This window comes from Liolophura sinensis, chromosome 8 (assembly GCF_032854445.1).
Source record: "Liolophura sinensis isolate JHLJ2023 chromosome 8, CUHK_Ljap_v2, whole genome shotgun sequence".
Classification (NCBI taxonomy): domain Eukaryota; kingdom Metazoa; phylum Mollusca; class Polyplacophora; order Chitonida; family Chitonidae; genus Liolophura; species Liolophura sinensis.
Window position 1 is genome coordinate 19,051,818 of NC_088302.1, and position 17,017 is coordinate 19,068,834.

A 17,017-nucleotide genomic window follows, 5' to 3' on the forward strand; every position below is an offset into this window, starting at 1 on the left:
ACATTTCCTGTTTTTGTAGTCTGAACATTTTTGTACTGTGAGACCATCTGTGAGTATGAGATAAGAGAACATTATTCAGATAAACAGGTAAAAGATGACAGTAATAAACCAACACTGGGAGTCTTCACATGTTTATGGACAATGGAAATTTAATATATTTACAACCAGTTGATAAAGTAGTACAATGAAAAAGGCAGGATATTTGTGCAATTATTGAGTGAGTTGATACACCAGAAGAAACCTGTATGTACCTTTATACCTGAAACACATCATCATCTCAAGCGCACAGGTGTTCTTCACTAACGATCAACACCTTCTTGTGCTATTGTGTTGCTGCCTCAAATGTAATTATTCAACACCTTATCAAGTGTAATTATTCCTTGTTATTGATACATATATATCCGTTTTTCTGTTACAATAGTAATACATACAAAGCACTGTGCAAAATGTAGTAATAGACCAATAGCACTTGCCCACCAATAGTGCCTTAAATATAATATAAGGAATTCATTATCCCGGATTCTTGGTGTTCTACAAAAGACTGACATGCAGAATTATGAATGATTTTATTTTTGTCAAATCTTCATATATATATATATATATATATGATATGAGGTACTTGAAATTATGGTTAATTTTCGATGAATATCTACAGAATACCCGTAATGATACTCACAGGCTTTTTTTTAAAAATCATTCTGTACCTACAATTTTTTTCTGGACTCTTTTTTTAATACATATTAGTTGGAAAAAAATTTATTCTTTTTCAATTATTATAATGCATGGAAATTCTTGGCTAGAAGCAAACATTAGAGACAGGATATTTCGAGGCAAAAAAAACTTACTTTCAGAAAATGTTATGAACATCTTACCCAGATATGAATTATTCCACCAGAACTCTTATTGGCAATATACATGCCCTCTTAGAAACTCTTAGAAACTCAGTTTAAATTACCTATTATTCACCATCTATCCCATCCAATGGATTTTTTGTAATTCTTGCGATGGAATAGAATTTTGCTTTCTGAAATTTCCAGCAATATTGTCTTTCATGTTATAATGTTTAATAGATGTCATCATTCATTTATGTACATGTAATGTTGGTAAGTTGAAACTTCAAAACTGGAATTTAATGGACAAGGAAGCACAAAATTTTGTAATACATGCAGTAGTCTGCATTAAGCATTGCATTATGATTCATGTATGTATGTGCAGAGATATACACTTAATTGATGTAGGAGACAGTATTTTAGAATTAAGCACTATAATGTATCCAATTATTGTAAGTTACAGTAAAAATTCAGCATTGCACCATTTCCAAATGCTCTCCAAGCTTGCACTGTGTGCAGTAATCAACAACAGTATGAAATGATGTCCAAGTATATTGCTTAAAGTTATGCCAATTGACAAACCTCCCTGCTTAAGACAAATCAGCCAAATTTTGGATCACGTTTCAAATGATTGTTTGGTTTTGGAAGGATATCTTCACACTGAAGTTGAAATATTCACAGTGGCAAGAATTCCCGTAGATGTTTCTTCAGAGGTTTTACCTCTGGTGTTATGGGTGCTGGAAAATCCATGTAGAGAAATGACAAAAGTCTGACTCATTAAAACTTATGATAATATGAATACGAAGTTTTGTGAAAGTGGGCCCTGGTTTACTTCACTGCCCACAAATGAACAGTATGAAAAGTCATAACTGCATTAGTAACTTGTATGAGAAGTGCAATAATAAATCTTAATAACTTGGTTTAAAGCCATACCAAACCCCTGTGACAAGATAAGCTTGTTGGCCTTCTGCTTTCGGAAGTTTGGAACCCCTTTCAACTGAGACCACTTCACATTTCTAAGTGTATTTTATTCCCCAGAAACTTTCATTACAGCTGAAGATGTCATAGAAGATACAAGTAGATGAAGTTTCTTGACACTTGGTTTCTCAGCGCCCTTGTTTACCCTATATCATTGAAGGTTCATGACATAGTAGTCCAGTTGAAAGACTAATTTTCTGTGAATAGTCCATTTAAATGCAAAAGTTCACTAACATTTACTTGGATGCACTGCTTCTTTAAAAGGTCACTTAAAAATAGTTTTGATGAATTAAAACACATGTTTTTCTCTCTCTCTCTCTCTCTCTCTCTCTCTCTCTCTCTCTCTCTCTCTCTCTTTGTCTTGGTTCGTTCATTAAGGTTGTACATATGTATCTGTTTTGGGATGAATCTTACGTAAAGCTGGGTTTGTTTTATTGTGTTAATATCATACATGTGTATTACAACTAGAATTCAATCGTGAAACAGTTATGTGTAGTTACTCTCATTAATTACACTAATGAATTTTTTTCTGGTGATTCTGCAACAATATATTAAAGCACTGAAAATCCCTCCCATCCAAGGTCTCCCTTCATTAAGCTGTTATTGTAAATTCAAGTGGCATTCAATCCTCCTCTACTGTGGTTGCAATACTTCTCTATCTTCTTGTCACTGTTAATATTCCTGAGGACTCCCATGTTTCACAAAAGACATTTTGTGATTGCTGACAAACTTGGCACCTTAATAGTCATTTTGCATTCCTGGTGCGTTGAAAGTTTATGACACTTACATGTGAGAGGCCTTAACAAATGAAACACAGTATTCCTCTTATGGTCTGTTGGTATTGTCACACCAGAGTTCTTGACCCGACTATCAAGATGAAGAGTTCTGTAAATTTTGACTTCACAGTGATAATATTCAGTGTTCACGGTCACAGTGTCTCCTACCACTCTGTAGTTCATGTGGTATTTCCTTAACCTGCAGATCAAGCCAGTGGTTAACCTGAAATCCCATGTAGGTTGGCATTGTTAACAGCGCTTTTCCCCTATTCCTTTTTACAGTTGCCATCATCGGTGTAAACATCGGACCAAACCAATCCACTGGCACTAAGTGTTCCAGAGTAGTTGGCACAGCCCTAGAGGAGCAGCAAAGACAGACAAACTGTAACCAGCGCCCATAACTGACACACACTGCACATCGGGCTGGAACCACTTCCTTTGCTACTCCCTGACCCTTCGGATGACAAGGAACCTGCCAAGAAAAGGGTTTAATACTGACGTGAAAAAACATTGAAAACGAAGTTCTGACTTGTTTTCCATAACAAAGCCATACACTGATCTAATTCTCCTTAAGCCATGGCGCTATGGGTTGGGTAACTTGCTACTACTTAAGCGTTTACAAGGCCTGTCTCTCCATGTTATAATCTTTCATATTCATATTGCGAGTGATATTTGTTTACTCATGCACTATGTAAAATATATTATTTAAAGCATGTGTCTATTACTTCTACGGAGTCTTTGTAAAACCGCTGGCTTTGTATAGGACACTCATGATAGGTAACAGATGCATGGCATTGTCTGCTGCATATGGCTGAAGATAAGTGGTTTCGTGTGATGTGTTTTTTCGTCGTTAAATAGATTCTTTTAACTAAAACAACGCATGATTTACAGGGCAATTAGTCATGTTATTTGGCATATAGAGCTGCGCGAATAAGTAAACCAATGAGTTGTTGATTACCCCCACGCACTGAAGAAGACTGCGAAATAATCTTCCCTTACAGCTATAAATGTGACTTTTTTATGTATGTAATACTGGTTACAGTCATTTATCCTGATGATAAAATCGTAAAAAACGAAACTTACCTCCTCTTTTTACATTGCTGCTGTATGCTGCAAAATAAATAAATAAATAAATTACGACATGGGCAAGGATACACTGAGACGTATCTTTGTTTAATGACCAGATGTATAGTGATAACAACCACGCTCTAAAGAAATCCTGAAACTTAGAGAGCAAAAAAAAAATACCTGGCAAATATATATATTTATATATTTTTATCATGTATGAATTTCGTCTGTGAACACTCAAACATGAAGAGTGGATGAAAGATGTTGGGAGATTTTGGCACTCAACAAAGCGTCATTCTTGTTGATGCCTAATGCTATAGGGAATTGAAAATGTGAAGAAAGCATGACATTTCATTTAGACAACCTGAACCATTCTATGTTCTTAACAACCATTCACAAGACAGATTTTCTTAAAGCATTTTAAACAATGCTGTTAGGTTTATCATAGTGAAAAGTTTTTTATTTCACGACACATTCATTTGGTGTTTATAATAATGGATTCCTTTTGGATGAAAACGAAATTACGTGTAGATGATGATGACTAAAAAGCCCTAAAATGGACCGAAAACAGAGTAAGTAACAACTATATAAGTTAGCGTTTAATGGCTTTGTGGAACTCCACTGGACATATAGTGTACGATGGTGGTCAGTCGTATGGGTATAGGAAACCGGAGGAAACAACAGATCTTTGGCAAGTTACTGATGAACTTTCAAACGTGTGACGTTCATCAATGCAGACCATTTAAATGGAAGACCAACGGTCAAACAAGCATCGTCGATTGTTGTTACCAACGCCCAGGCAGACCAGGCTTCGGGATCACGAGGCTATCTTAACCTTAAGTCAAAATTTCAAATCGCCTTAAAATGGTTCTTTCGTACGTAACGCGTTCAAAATATTGCTTGACAATTTATTGTAAAACAAGTTTAAGCTAAAATAACAGAAAGGAACATACCAATTTTGATGACTGAAGTTTTGACTTAAGTCAAAGGTCACTTGGTGATCCCAGGTTCTGGAGATTGGTTAATAGTTGAAGACATACCTATAATTTGGAGTGTGTATACTTACTGTTGAGCACATCTACATAGATCCTAGCCACGTCCTCTTCGGCATTACGACATAGATACATTCCCGTATCGCTTTTCTGGCTGTGCTCTATCTCCAGCCTGCTCGTGAACAAACCCGTACCTCGCAGCTCGCCACTTTTTATGGTAACTTTTCTGCTAAAATTTGGCCTGATTTTATCGCCGTTCCTGAACCAATCTAAAGCTTGCGGTGAGTCGACAATCCTGGATGTGTTGCACTCCAGACGTATCGGTTGACCAACTTCAACAACCTCCGTACCACGGACGTGGATCGCTGCAAGAGCAATATTTATTTATTTATTAATTTAATTGATTATTTGATGGTTGTTTAACGCCATACTCCAAAATATTCCACTTATACGATGACTGCAGGTTTTATGGGTAGAGGAAACAGGGCCGCCATTGGTTAACCACGAACTTTTTGCAAGTTACTAACGAAATCTCCCAAATACGACGTGCAGATGATGCCGACCATACTGGTGGAAGACATGACAAGACTGCGCAGCCATACGAGCGTCATCCACCTAAGATTTTCTCAGAGACCCCGACAAATGCGACAGTCGAGATCTTCATGCGCATCACAGCAGTACGAACAGTTTTTTTTTTAACTACTTTTTTTGTCACTGAAGCAGAAGTTCGTTTTTCTTTTCACTGCCGTGCTGCTGACAAACGTTTTCGTAAAAAATGATTTGGGATGTAGTTTTGTGCGTTCCAACAGTAATCGTATATTTCAAAATAAACTGACGAATGCTTTTTAAGGATTGGCTGATTGAGTGCAAAGCGGAGCGGGTGAGATATAAAGCTGTCGCTAAGCCTATAAAGCTATGGCACAGGATTTTTTTTTCGAGCTTTTTTTTCATTTATTTTTTCAAGTATTCGAACTGAATCAAGTTTAGAGTGAGGAAAGCGGGACCTGACAAAAACATTTCACCTCAGGAGATACATAACAAAGACCCTGATGTAAGACAAGAGAGCAGCAGAAAAAGCGCGAACAGGATTCGAACTCCAGACTTCCGAGTTAGTCCGGATAAATGGATATTACCTGTAGACCATAGGCCCCTACCAGGTGGACCCTACCCAGACTCAAGTCAAAGGTCAATGTCATTTTTTTCTGTATGCAGCTTCATTCACTATGACATACTTTCGAATAAAAAGCGAATTTGAAATTGAAAACAGATATAATTTAGTTTGTCATGGGAGGGGGGGAGATAAAAAGTATATGACGAAGCTATTTCCCAGGCCATTAAACAGCAATGTCACGATTTATCAACGTAATTTACTTAGCATAAATGTGACATTTTGGCACTGAGAGTAAATCTCCGGTTTTTTATGTTAGCGGCTGTTGATTCAATTGCGCGAGGGAAAAAAGTTCCGTAAACTTGGTGTCGACCTCTACTTACTCGGTTTCATGGTCCCCGAAGTATCCGCGACGTCTGTGGAAAGAAAACAGAAAGAGAGAAGAAAATTACATCGGTTTGGAAATTGTGTACTAGAAGAGCAGTTTAAGAGCGGGAGTTGAGAAGGATCTGTCAACACTAAATCTTGGAGAGGAAACCATATCCCAAGCTTCGCGTCAGAGACGAGTCTCTTCACAACCGCCAACAGCTTATTAACGAAAAAGCACTCTAGCGTATTGGCCTGGTGGAATTCCGTTATGTATGGGTTTTTGATCTTTCAGTTTGACAGGCTGACTACATTGTCCGATGACGAGTTTGAAATTGATATTGAGCCACTACTCGACCCGTGTCCCAAGGTTTTTACCCCAGTCAGTCACTGTTGGATGTTGCATGCTTTGAGGAAGAGAACGAAAACCTTTGTCGGCGTTTTGGCCTGTCAGGAGTTCGCTGGAAAACCGCTTCTGCGAATCGAGCCTTCGCCGATCTCTGCAATATTACTTTTCAAAGTTTCTATTTGCCAATGACAGATGAATTGATGATGTTATCGACCCCTATGGCTTGTTGATGGACTGGATATTATGTGAAAGTCAGACCAGACATAAGGGGATCAAGTTTCACGGTAAACCTTACAGTCTAAACCGGATGAAATCTCTCTCAGTCTCTCCAGGTTAGCTGGCCGATTACTAAAGACAGCTAGACCATTCACTGGGTACTTGTTACAAAAGTCAGTTTGAAAGCGATCAGCGTCTTCAAAAAACATACGACTTCTCAGGAAGTATTGTCCAGCTACACTATAGAGATCTCTGGAAATCAAAGTATTTGGTGAGCGTGCGTAGCAATATACGGGCATGTCATAAGGCGATCTCGTTGGCAACATGGCCTCAAGGGAATGTGTAGGGCCTGTAGACTTACTTTGATTTTCACGCTAGTTTTGCGGATGGTTAAGATGATTTCCTCTGTTTCTGTGTTGTGCTTTCCCATCGCCAATTCTCTGTTGTTTTTGTTTTCTTTGTTTTTTTTTGGGGGGGGGGGGGGGGGGTTGAACCCAAAACAAGAGATAGATAAGCTAATGCCAGTTTCCTCTCCGGCCGTTCGTGGAAAGGTCTGACAACAACCTGCGGAGGGTCGTGGGTTTCCCCTGGGCTCTTTCCGGTTTCCTCTCATCATAATGCTGGCTGCCGTCGTATAAATATTCTTGAATATGACGTAAAACACCAACCAAATAAATAAATAAATAAACAGATACAGCTCTCTTAGGTGATTTTGTTTGACAAGCTGATCCGTATGTATAAAAAATCAGCTGTTTTTTTATACGGATTCTTAACATTTCGAACATTAGAGAGAGTCGACTGTAAACAGAACTATAAAGCCTGTACTGACATAAATTAAATTATAGTTTTATGAAATGCTCTTCCACCATGATCCTCCATTTGATTTAAAATGTAACTCAATTCTAAAGGTATCCCGTTTAGAGTATTCAATGTCTACCAGTCTACTCCATTAGTATGTAAACATGTGTTACACTTCAACCTCGAACTCAAACGCTCTATGTTCACTGAATTTCATTTTACGCAGCTCGGCTTTAATTTTGTTGGCATTTACATTTTGTATACATTTACCGCCAACAGCCTAAAATATGATATTCCAAATGTACCGAATAGGTAAATTCTGCTTCAAGAAGAAAGAGCTTCTGGGAATAATTTGTGTAACAGTCACATGTTTTTATAGCGTAATTTTGTCTTGGTGAATGTTTTTTGTGGCAAGTAAGAGCTCGGCCATTTAGCTGATGGCTCAATTCAGAATCTGGGATTCGTCAAAAACGTTAACCACACAAGTGACAACCACGTTACGGAAGGAAACCAAATGGAACTTTGCACGTGGCAATGCCAATTCGACATCGGTTAAGAAACCCGAGACTAATGCTTTGAAAGACTGGCATGCAGAGGATTGTCCTGTAGCGCAGAATTGAATGTAATGTACGGTTTTTATCCCACAGCTAATTTCGAGTGTATTGATTTAGCTGGTGAGAATAAGCAGGTAACTGCTGGGTTAGGGTTTCTGTTGATGTTTCCTGGGCAGGTGCTCGCTGTCAGCAGCCCGTCCTCGGTGCGGTACTGTGTGACTCACCCACGCTTGCGGACATTAGATATGCAAGTTGGTGATGTCATCTCTACACACTTTTTAGCCCGGTGTACCAGGTTAACGATTTTGCCGGTAATTACTGGGCCAATCACTGGCACGATCAAGATGTTGTCAAACAGTATAACACATACGCACTTCACACAAAAGCATATGACTCATTCCACTGTGACTGCCTACTATTGGGACACACGTGCTTTGTTCTATAGCAACAGTTTCATTATAGGCGTTCAATACACGTGGAACAAACCCGTGGTATATTTGCATTTCAATCATGATATCCACTTCAGAAGCTTTATCACACACACAATCTGCAACAGTGACCTGTGCATGCAAAGGAGTCCACTATAAACAATATCACGATCTGTTTTCACGACAAGGTGTTTAAGGTCATTACATTAGTAGCTGGACACGTTTTACTGCAAAGTCTAAGTGAAATATTAAGCGCATGCCAACAACATGAAAATGCGACCTGGTGCATCTGGAATGTTTCATTTTACCACCCATGTAAAACGGTAATTTAACAATACATGGATCTTTTTGACACACGTTCCAGTTGGAGAATTTTCTTCATTGCATCTTTTTTTCCGTTATTTATGACATGCACTTCACAAAGCAGTGTGCATATAGACAACGCGTATATGCAAAAACATACAGTTTTCACGGAACATATAATATGGCACACAAACAGGAATTTGACAATTCATGCACACATGCCTTCAGCTGAACGTCCTGATAGCTATACATTTTGTTTTGTCGAAGCTAAATTTTGATTCTGCATGTTACACTTACGATAGAGGAGGATTGTTCGATGCGAACACTTTGCCTCTTTGCAGTGGAACATCAGAAATTGTTTAATATATATCCAGAAGACTAGTATTTTGATCTGTTATCATTTTTAATCACTTTTGTATGTTATGGCTTATGGTAGCACGCATTTTACAGCTTGTCTCTTATATTCCCTTCCGTAAAACTGCACGCAGCGGTATTGAAATGCTGCGTGTATAAGTATGTGTTTATCTTGATCCACTGAACCATAATTCCTGCTTTGTAAATAGATGGCGTCAGCTACAGGCTATTTTGGAAAACAATCGGATACATGGCCTCAGTCACAAGCGATTCCAAACACATAATAATGCTACCTATACCACATAAAAGGACTGTCAACATGCTGTTAAAACAAAAACAACGGTACCTTTAGGATACAGTCCTGTGCCGGTTCCGGTACCTGAAAAACAACGACGTAATTTGAACCGTGATATGCGTTATGTCCCAAATCAAGCCAAGTTAATCTCATAAATCAAGCTGATAGCCTGATAACGTGAACACCAGCAGTGATAATAGCAGGTGGAACACGACAACCACAAACTGTCATCCGCTGTTTCCTCTGCAGAAACGGAACACGGACATCTATTCGACGGAAGAAACTTCACCACACTGGACTGAAATATCTTAATTACGGGAATGCATAGGTTAGTGTTATACTGATGACAGCCGATCCAAGTCGGCTTCATAAGAAATTGTACAATAAGGAAAAGTACAATATGAAGAAGTCGCCTTGAATCATTCAGTGTGGGATTCATTTATTTCCTCCATATACGCCCCTACGCACAAATAACTGCAAGTGCATATAGAAGCTGTCGGTGCCATTGCTAAATTAGCCTCACTTTGTGCTGCGAGTGACAACGAAGGTGTATGCAAGAAGGAAATGTGGAAACTTTTATAAGATCAGTAACCTTTTGCTTTGTTTTTACCATTTCTCTGCAGAAAAATATCCCACAATGACGTTAATTTGTAAAGGCCTTCTGTTCGGAGCCTAAGCAGGAAATGGTGGCACCGACCTTCCGTACTTCGAGAGCAAGAAGCCTTGAAACTCCATATTCAACAGAGCAGTGGCTTAGGAAAAGTTGGCGGCCGGATATGTGAACCAGTTAGGGCCAATTGAAACTTAGCCAACTGGAGACGAAGCACTTGCCTCAGAAAATGTAATCGGTTTTACAAGTTGCACCTTAAGGTACTCTGGAATACAGAGAAACGAGGAAAGAAAATTGTGAATGGCCAATTTAAATAAAAAAGAACTGGCACACAGGTTTGCCATGTTTTCTTGATCTCTTTCCATGGCGAACTTATCTGAAATATTCCTCTGTTATGATCATCCCAATCCAGCCCCTACATTCTGAAGTGCTCATTGGCAGATAAAAGATTAACTTAAAAAGCTTTGCATCCTGAATACCCGTTCTTAAAGGTCACTATGACCCCTAGTGTCTCATCACAGGATAAGTGACCTGATTAACCATGTTTTAGCTTCGAATACAAATAATTTACTTCCTGTGTCAAAAATGCATCGATATCGGTTATTGCAGAGTAGCCTCATGGCCTCAATAGCCTCAACCAGCAGGCTCCATGATATAAGCTGTCTGAACCGTCACTAAAATTGAGACTTACCTTTTTCATTTTTTTTTATACATTTTAGACTATTTTCACCTGAGACTTGCATGAAACAGTTGAAAATTAGTTCACGTATAAGGTTAGGAATGATACTACAGGATGAGACTACATGTATATCTGTTATAATTATAAGACAGCCTGTGAGGAAAAAAGAGCTCATGGCTTTTCGTCCAAACCTGTCGTGAATTTATTTATTTTGTCCCTGTAGACCTTTCAGGCAAGTCTCTAAGAGGTTAGCGTGCTAGCGCAGCATAGTGATTCAGGATAGCCATAAATGCGGTAGCTGTGAGTTCAAGTCCAACTCATCCTACCTTCCTCTCGGGCAGTGCGCGGATGGTCATGGTTTTCCTCGGGATCTAACCACATGGCATGCCTTTACAGGGGCTGCAGAGCTGACATACATGCAATATAATATATGGCCTAGATGTATACATTGATACTAAATATCCCACGGTGCTTTATTGCACTGGTTCGTGTATATTTTTTTTAGTGAAATATTGATCTAACCGCATGTCCCTTGACAGTGTAATAAATGAGGTATATATCCCTTGAGAGCGTATTGGCTGAAGTGTAGATTCTTGACAGCGTATTGGCTGAACTGTATATCCCTTGACAGTGTGTTGCTGAACTGTATAACCCTTGACAATGTACTGACTGAACCGTATATCCCTTGACAACGTATTGGCCGAACTGTATATCCCCTGACAACGTTTTGGCCGAACTGAATATCGCTGGACACCGTGTTGGCTGAACAATATATCCCTTGACAGCATATTGACTGAATGGTATATCTCTTGACAACGTTTTGGTTGAACTGTGAATCCCTTGACAACGTTTTGGCTGAACTATGTACGCCTTGACAGTAAACTGGCTGACTTGTATATCCATTGACTATGGAAGCCGACCGAGGACCTTTTGCTGTCTCGCCACCGCAACCTATATTACAAAGATGGAGGTAGAGCTACTTTGTTACCTCTCTTCGCTTCCTCGCTACATTGCCCTTTGCAATACAGGGCTTTCATATTTCAAAACATGTTGGCTAACTTTTATATCTCTTGGTAGCATATTTTGGAGAACTGTATATCCGTTAGTGTCATATTGCCAGACGTGTATATACGTTGTCATCTTTGCTCGATACCTGAATAATTTTCGTGATACTTGGCCACGATGCCATATTGCGATCGGCCTTGCGCATCCCATGATACCACATTGCTCTGATAAATGTTTATCCCGTGATACCATACTGCACTGATTGTTGTATATTTCATGATATCGCAATGCTTGATACATGTGTATCCCCTGATAATGCTTTCGTATCTCGTACCAAATGATATCACAATGCTCTGGTGTGAAGCCTGGAATAATTCGATATTCACGTAATATGTTAGTTCAAAGAACTCTGTTATAATGCCAGAAATTCCTGTTTGCTTGCCACAGTTTAAAAGTTAAGATATAAGTCGAGATTCCGAATTCGCCATATCCTTGGGGATTCGTATCACCTAACTGTACCCTTTTCATGAGGAAAAAGTGACCTTTGGCTTTAGCGAGCTATATGCGCCGGAAATTCTCGCAGGCAGCTGAAAATAATATCATTTTCTGTGGCCATTTTAAGTGAATAGATACGGCTTAACGATTGATGCCAGTGGGCAATATTTCAGACAGTTTGGGCCGAAATGAAACCAATTAAAGCCATGAAATCTTGGAGTGTCCCCTCTAACGGCCCTTAGCGTCAGTCAGCTTGCTGTGCCATCGGGGTTCCGTGGATTCAAGACCACAGACGGCAAAACATTATAGTGATGAAGGCGTCTTGGTGTCAAGACCGGCTGTTATTGAAGTTGCGAAGTCTCTCTCAGGACTTGTTTTGGTCTAAGTGTCAGAATGCATCAGAGCATCTCTATTATCGGAACCTTCGCTGGCTAGAGTCAAGTGTAAAGTCTACAGGCAAAGTAGACCACCAAGCTAGACAAGCTAGACAAATTAGGCGTTTTTCTTGTGGGAAATCGGGAGGCAAGAATAGAATAGAGGCCAAGAGAATTATGAAGATACATGCTCACATGTACCGATATATTGCTAATATAGTGAGAAATACATGAGCCACTTGTTGTTGAAAGAAAAAAAAACACAAGAATATACGAAACAACTGATAGATATGTGAAACCTACTTGAAGTTGACAGCAGTTTAATAATTGGTAACTGGTAATTGGTAACAATCATGTACCGACACTCACAAATTTTGGCCGCAATTGCAAACGTCAGAAACTAGATAATACAGACTTCAAACGAAAAAAGCCGTCTTCAGCTTGCCAAAGCGATGGCCTGATTTGTCATAGCCCTTTGGCAGAAGAACAGAGCCTTGATATCGAAAGGACAATTCATGGATTGGTTGAGTGTCCATAGCCTTTTTTATGAAGCACTATTCGCAGCTTTTATTCCGTCGTCGGACAAATACATTGTTAATGAATCCCAATATCCTATGAAAGAAAAATATGTATTCAGCGTTTACTTAGCCTATGACTCGGTAGTGCAGACACGACTAAACGTATGTCAACGCCAACTACTATCCGAACTACATATAAGTATATTTATAAACATAACGATCAAATCAAACTTGTGATCGCTTTCTTATGTCATTCAAAATATAGAAGAAAGGTTTTGGAACCAAAGAATATGCCTCTCCCCTTCTTCTATCCAAAAGTCCACCCCCTCATTTTGTAGTTCAAGCCAAATTTGATTAAGCTCAGTTCAGCAATTCTGGACGAGGTTATTACCTGCCACAAGAATATCACACACTCGGACAAAGCCTCTTGAAGCCTTGTCATTACGTTTAAAATAAATTTCGAAAGTTCTGGCAATTCTAGAAATATCGTACGAACAAAGCATTCGCCTGTTACAATATCAAAATACCGGCGAACGAGACGACCTAAATACCCCCAAAAGTTCACTAAATCTTAAGGTCAGTCTGATGAAGCATCAAGACAAACTTGGTAGAGATCGAATCATTAGGTTTGGAGCCGTCGTGTAGACAAGTTTATACTGCACGACGGAAGTGAGCCATATCACAGTGAGCCCCATCGATATATCTCTCTCCCGATACAGTTGGAGAAGACACAATGGAGAGTTCGCAAACTCTTTAACAATGCGGTTTAAAGCTATGTAGTCTCTCATTCTTTCTAGCACTACATCACACTTTTTGGTGTGTGTGCTCTTGAGATACTTATATATTACACATGCATTGCAGCATTTGGACTTTTTCATGTCGCCCGTCAGTCTCTCATTAACAAATGTACAGATTCACAATATTTCTGGGATCAGTTGGCCATGCTCCCACCTTAGCTTCCACATTCAACTCTCTGAATCGTTACATATACAAACTTGGGACACGGTCCTGCCATCTATGTTGTACTCAAGCTGTCAAAGAGCTAAAAACAGTCTTCCTGTGATCCTAATGTAATGTGAATTTATATTCCTTCACTATGCGGCAATAATAAGGAGCACAAAGTCGCAGTTGACACAAATACATGTGTAACCGACGCATACATTTGATCAGTATTCGAACTTCGCAAACCACCATTTTCGAATCACGCATCTACGTTGCTGCACACGGTGTTTTTGTGGTGTTTAGTTTTGAGATGTGCACAACACATTTGCTTGGAAAGACCAAGTTCCAGGTAAGTGAATGAAAGATTACAGGTCTGTATTTCTGACAACTAAAGTGGGTAAAACGGAATCGATCTCAGATCTACGATTCATGAATGTATTTTAACATGACAGCTTGCATGAACGCCTGATGGACAGTTCCAAATTCAAGCTAGATGACGACCTGTATACTATAGTACTTGTGCTGTATTCAGATTATGCCCTATAAATTTAAGACGGCTGTGTAGGCCTATGTTGTAACATTGATCTTTTTTTCCCAGTTACCTCTAAATTATACACTGTCAATAGAGATCAACACAAGTCTGATAAGACTTAGCAGTTCAAGACGCTGTCTCTTAGGATAAGATGTCCCCCACTTACACAAGGCCTAGTTCGGGGAGTAAGTTCGAATGTCTAAGCCGGCAGTAAGCTGGAGCATGTTTTATAAAGGCTCAGTGAAGCATGCATCATTAATGATTAAGTATAGGTCCAATTAACTCTAGCTGGCTATCAGTTTGACTTGCAGAGGGAATTACCTTGTGTTGATCGGTGTCCCTTTGTGCTACAGTCACTACTCGAGGGATCCTTAGCCACAATCAGCTATCACCGAGGCCTGTGTATAGCACGATGTATAGTTAATCGTTCACTTGAACGTAAAAATCTCCAGTCCGTGGATTAGGCCTGTGTAATGTGCAGATCGTGGAATCGGTTTAATATAATCAGACGTGACCTGGTGTATCCTTATGGCTCTTAAGAACCCAACGATCGCGGGTCGTGGCGCGATAGCAACGGATACATGGTAGGTTCTCTATTGACATTGACATGATCCTCAGTTGAGTGCCACTTATATGTTTTTGTCATGCGACAGTGTTCGATCCTGGCCTTTGTCGAAAAGTTAGGACTATAGGACACACTGTAGAAAAAATATTATTCATAAAGTTCGGTTGTATGCTCCAGGTCACGCCCCCAAGTAGGCTATATAGTTGCATGCATCAACTGATGACATCGTCAAAAACTGCTTAATTGTCAAACCGACTGCACGTAACAAATACACCTATAATATGCATGGACATGGAGAATGCAGAATTTAGATGATTTTCATTATCTCTGTTGCCAACCTCTTTGACGATGACAGCTTACGACAAAATGATACGCAAAACAAATGCAGAAGGTTGTAATAAGCAATGTCTTGAATCGCTGAAAAAAGCCTTTACGAAACACAGTGCTTGACTCTAAAAACATAATGAATGTGAAAATGGCAATATCCAGAGAACACAAGGTCTTCTGATGTATGAACAATGATGTAAGTTGATCGTCGTTGAAGAAAGCACTAGCCATGTTTGCTGATAGTTATCCTGCTATGTGTTTTACACATGAAACTACCATTCTGCCAAACAGATATCTGGAAAGCGTTTCTCTTACAAATATAACAATTTTAGCAGAAGAGAAACACCGCCTATGAGCAGAAACAAGGAATCATTTAAAAAAAGCAAATCAGCTGCATTGTGTAAACCTGGGTTTCAGAGGATGTATTTTAAATGTTTACGACTGGATCAATGTGGCATTAGAAAGTTGAAAAGAGAGGTTCCTATAAGAATATAGCCACTGCATGCTAAGCCGATTCGCTTAAGTACCGCCACTTGACATTTCCACCACAGCCAGAACTGCGAGTCAGCGGATACTTCCATTCAACGCACAACGGAATTGGAGTCTCCTCAACTCTAATCAAGACACCTGTGGCGCCTGAAGACATAAATTGTTCTCGGTCGTACCACAGCCAGGTTAGTGAGGTCAAAGCTCGAATCCAGCTCTCGCTGGTTCTGATGCGGTTTTGAGTCAGGGAGTTCGTCGGTCATGATCAAAAATGACGGAGGTTTATTCTGACTGGACTTGACCGTGGTTATGTAACAGAAAAATTTTGTCGATTAACTGCTGGCACCGTTTTATTCCCTTTGCTAAAACATGGGGCCTTTCGTATTCCGATACAGCTAACATAACATAAAAGAGTGATTTCATATAACTTGGATCGAAATAACAGACTTGCATGACTGGAACATTAACGCTGAACTAAAATCAATTTATGTTTCAATGACTGTGGAGTTATCAGTTCCATCAGCAACTCGCGTTTCACGCCTCAGTGCTCAGTGGCACGAGTTATTATGTGTGCTGGGACCGGAGCACTGACATCTGGTGAAAAGAGCCCAGAGTCGATGTGATAATTTAAATGAAGGGTCCAATTTATCGGTTGCGTGAGACAGTGACATAGACCGCTCAGTTGGGACTCCGCTTCAAAAATTCTAAAGTATTTCTTTAGTAAACTCTCCAAAGGTAACGAATTGTAACACCTATGATTGGCTTCATACATGTGAAAGGATCTAAATTTATATACAACGCGTGCTCCATTTAATAACCCTCATACTGCCCTGAATTGGCATGAGGAAAGTTCGGTGCAACATACGTGTTACTGTCCATGCCTCTGGTTGCGTGCATTGATAGATTTTAACAATCAGATGATGGCTGGGCATATATGTTTACGACCGAAAGCAAGTAAAAAATCTTGGTGTTCGTATAAACGCACATTAAACGTCTTTTTCAGATAAATTTCCATCGGAAATTGGTGCAGAGTAAAGCGCACTTGACCCTGCTTTCCATATGGAGAGAG

At 39.5% G+C, this 17,017-nt stretch overlaps 1 protein-coding gene across 2 annotated transcripts in view; it reads right to left on the reverse strand.

The window, feature by feature from the left end:
* Window positions 1–2,143: 2,143 nt before the first annotated feature.
* LOC135472890 (zwei Ig domain protein zig-8-like) overlaps window positions 2,144–17,017 on the reverse strand; it is a 45,181-nt gene continuing 30,307 nt past the window's right edge. The window contains exons 4-8 of one of the 2 annotated variants that reach the window (XM_064752606.1): window positions 9,467–9,499; window positions 6,136–6,168; window positions 4,719–5,009; window positions 3,668–3,694; window positions 2,144–3,056 (exon numbers count right to left, since the gene is read on the reverse strand). In XM_064752606.1, the coding sequence (XP_064608676.1) occupies window positions 2,941–3,056; window positions 3,668–3,694; window positions 4,719–5,009; window positions 6,136–6,168; window positions 9,467–9,499 (500 nt within the window). In that variant the 3' untranslated portion in view covers window positions 2,144–2,940. The remainder of the gene's footprint in view (window positions 3,057–3,667; window positions 3,695–4,718; window positions 5,010–6,135; window positions 6,169–9,466; window positions 9,500–17,017) is intronic. The other variant, XM_064752607.1, reaches the window with a different exon arrangement.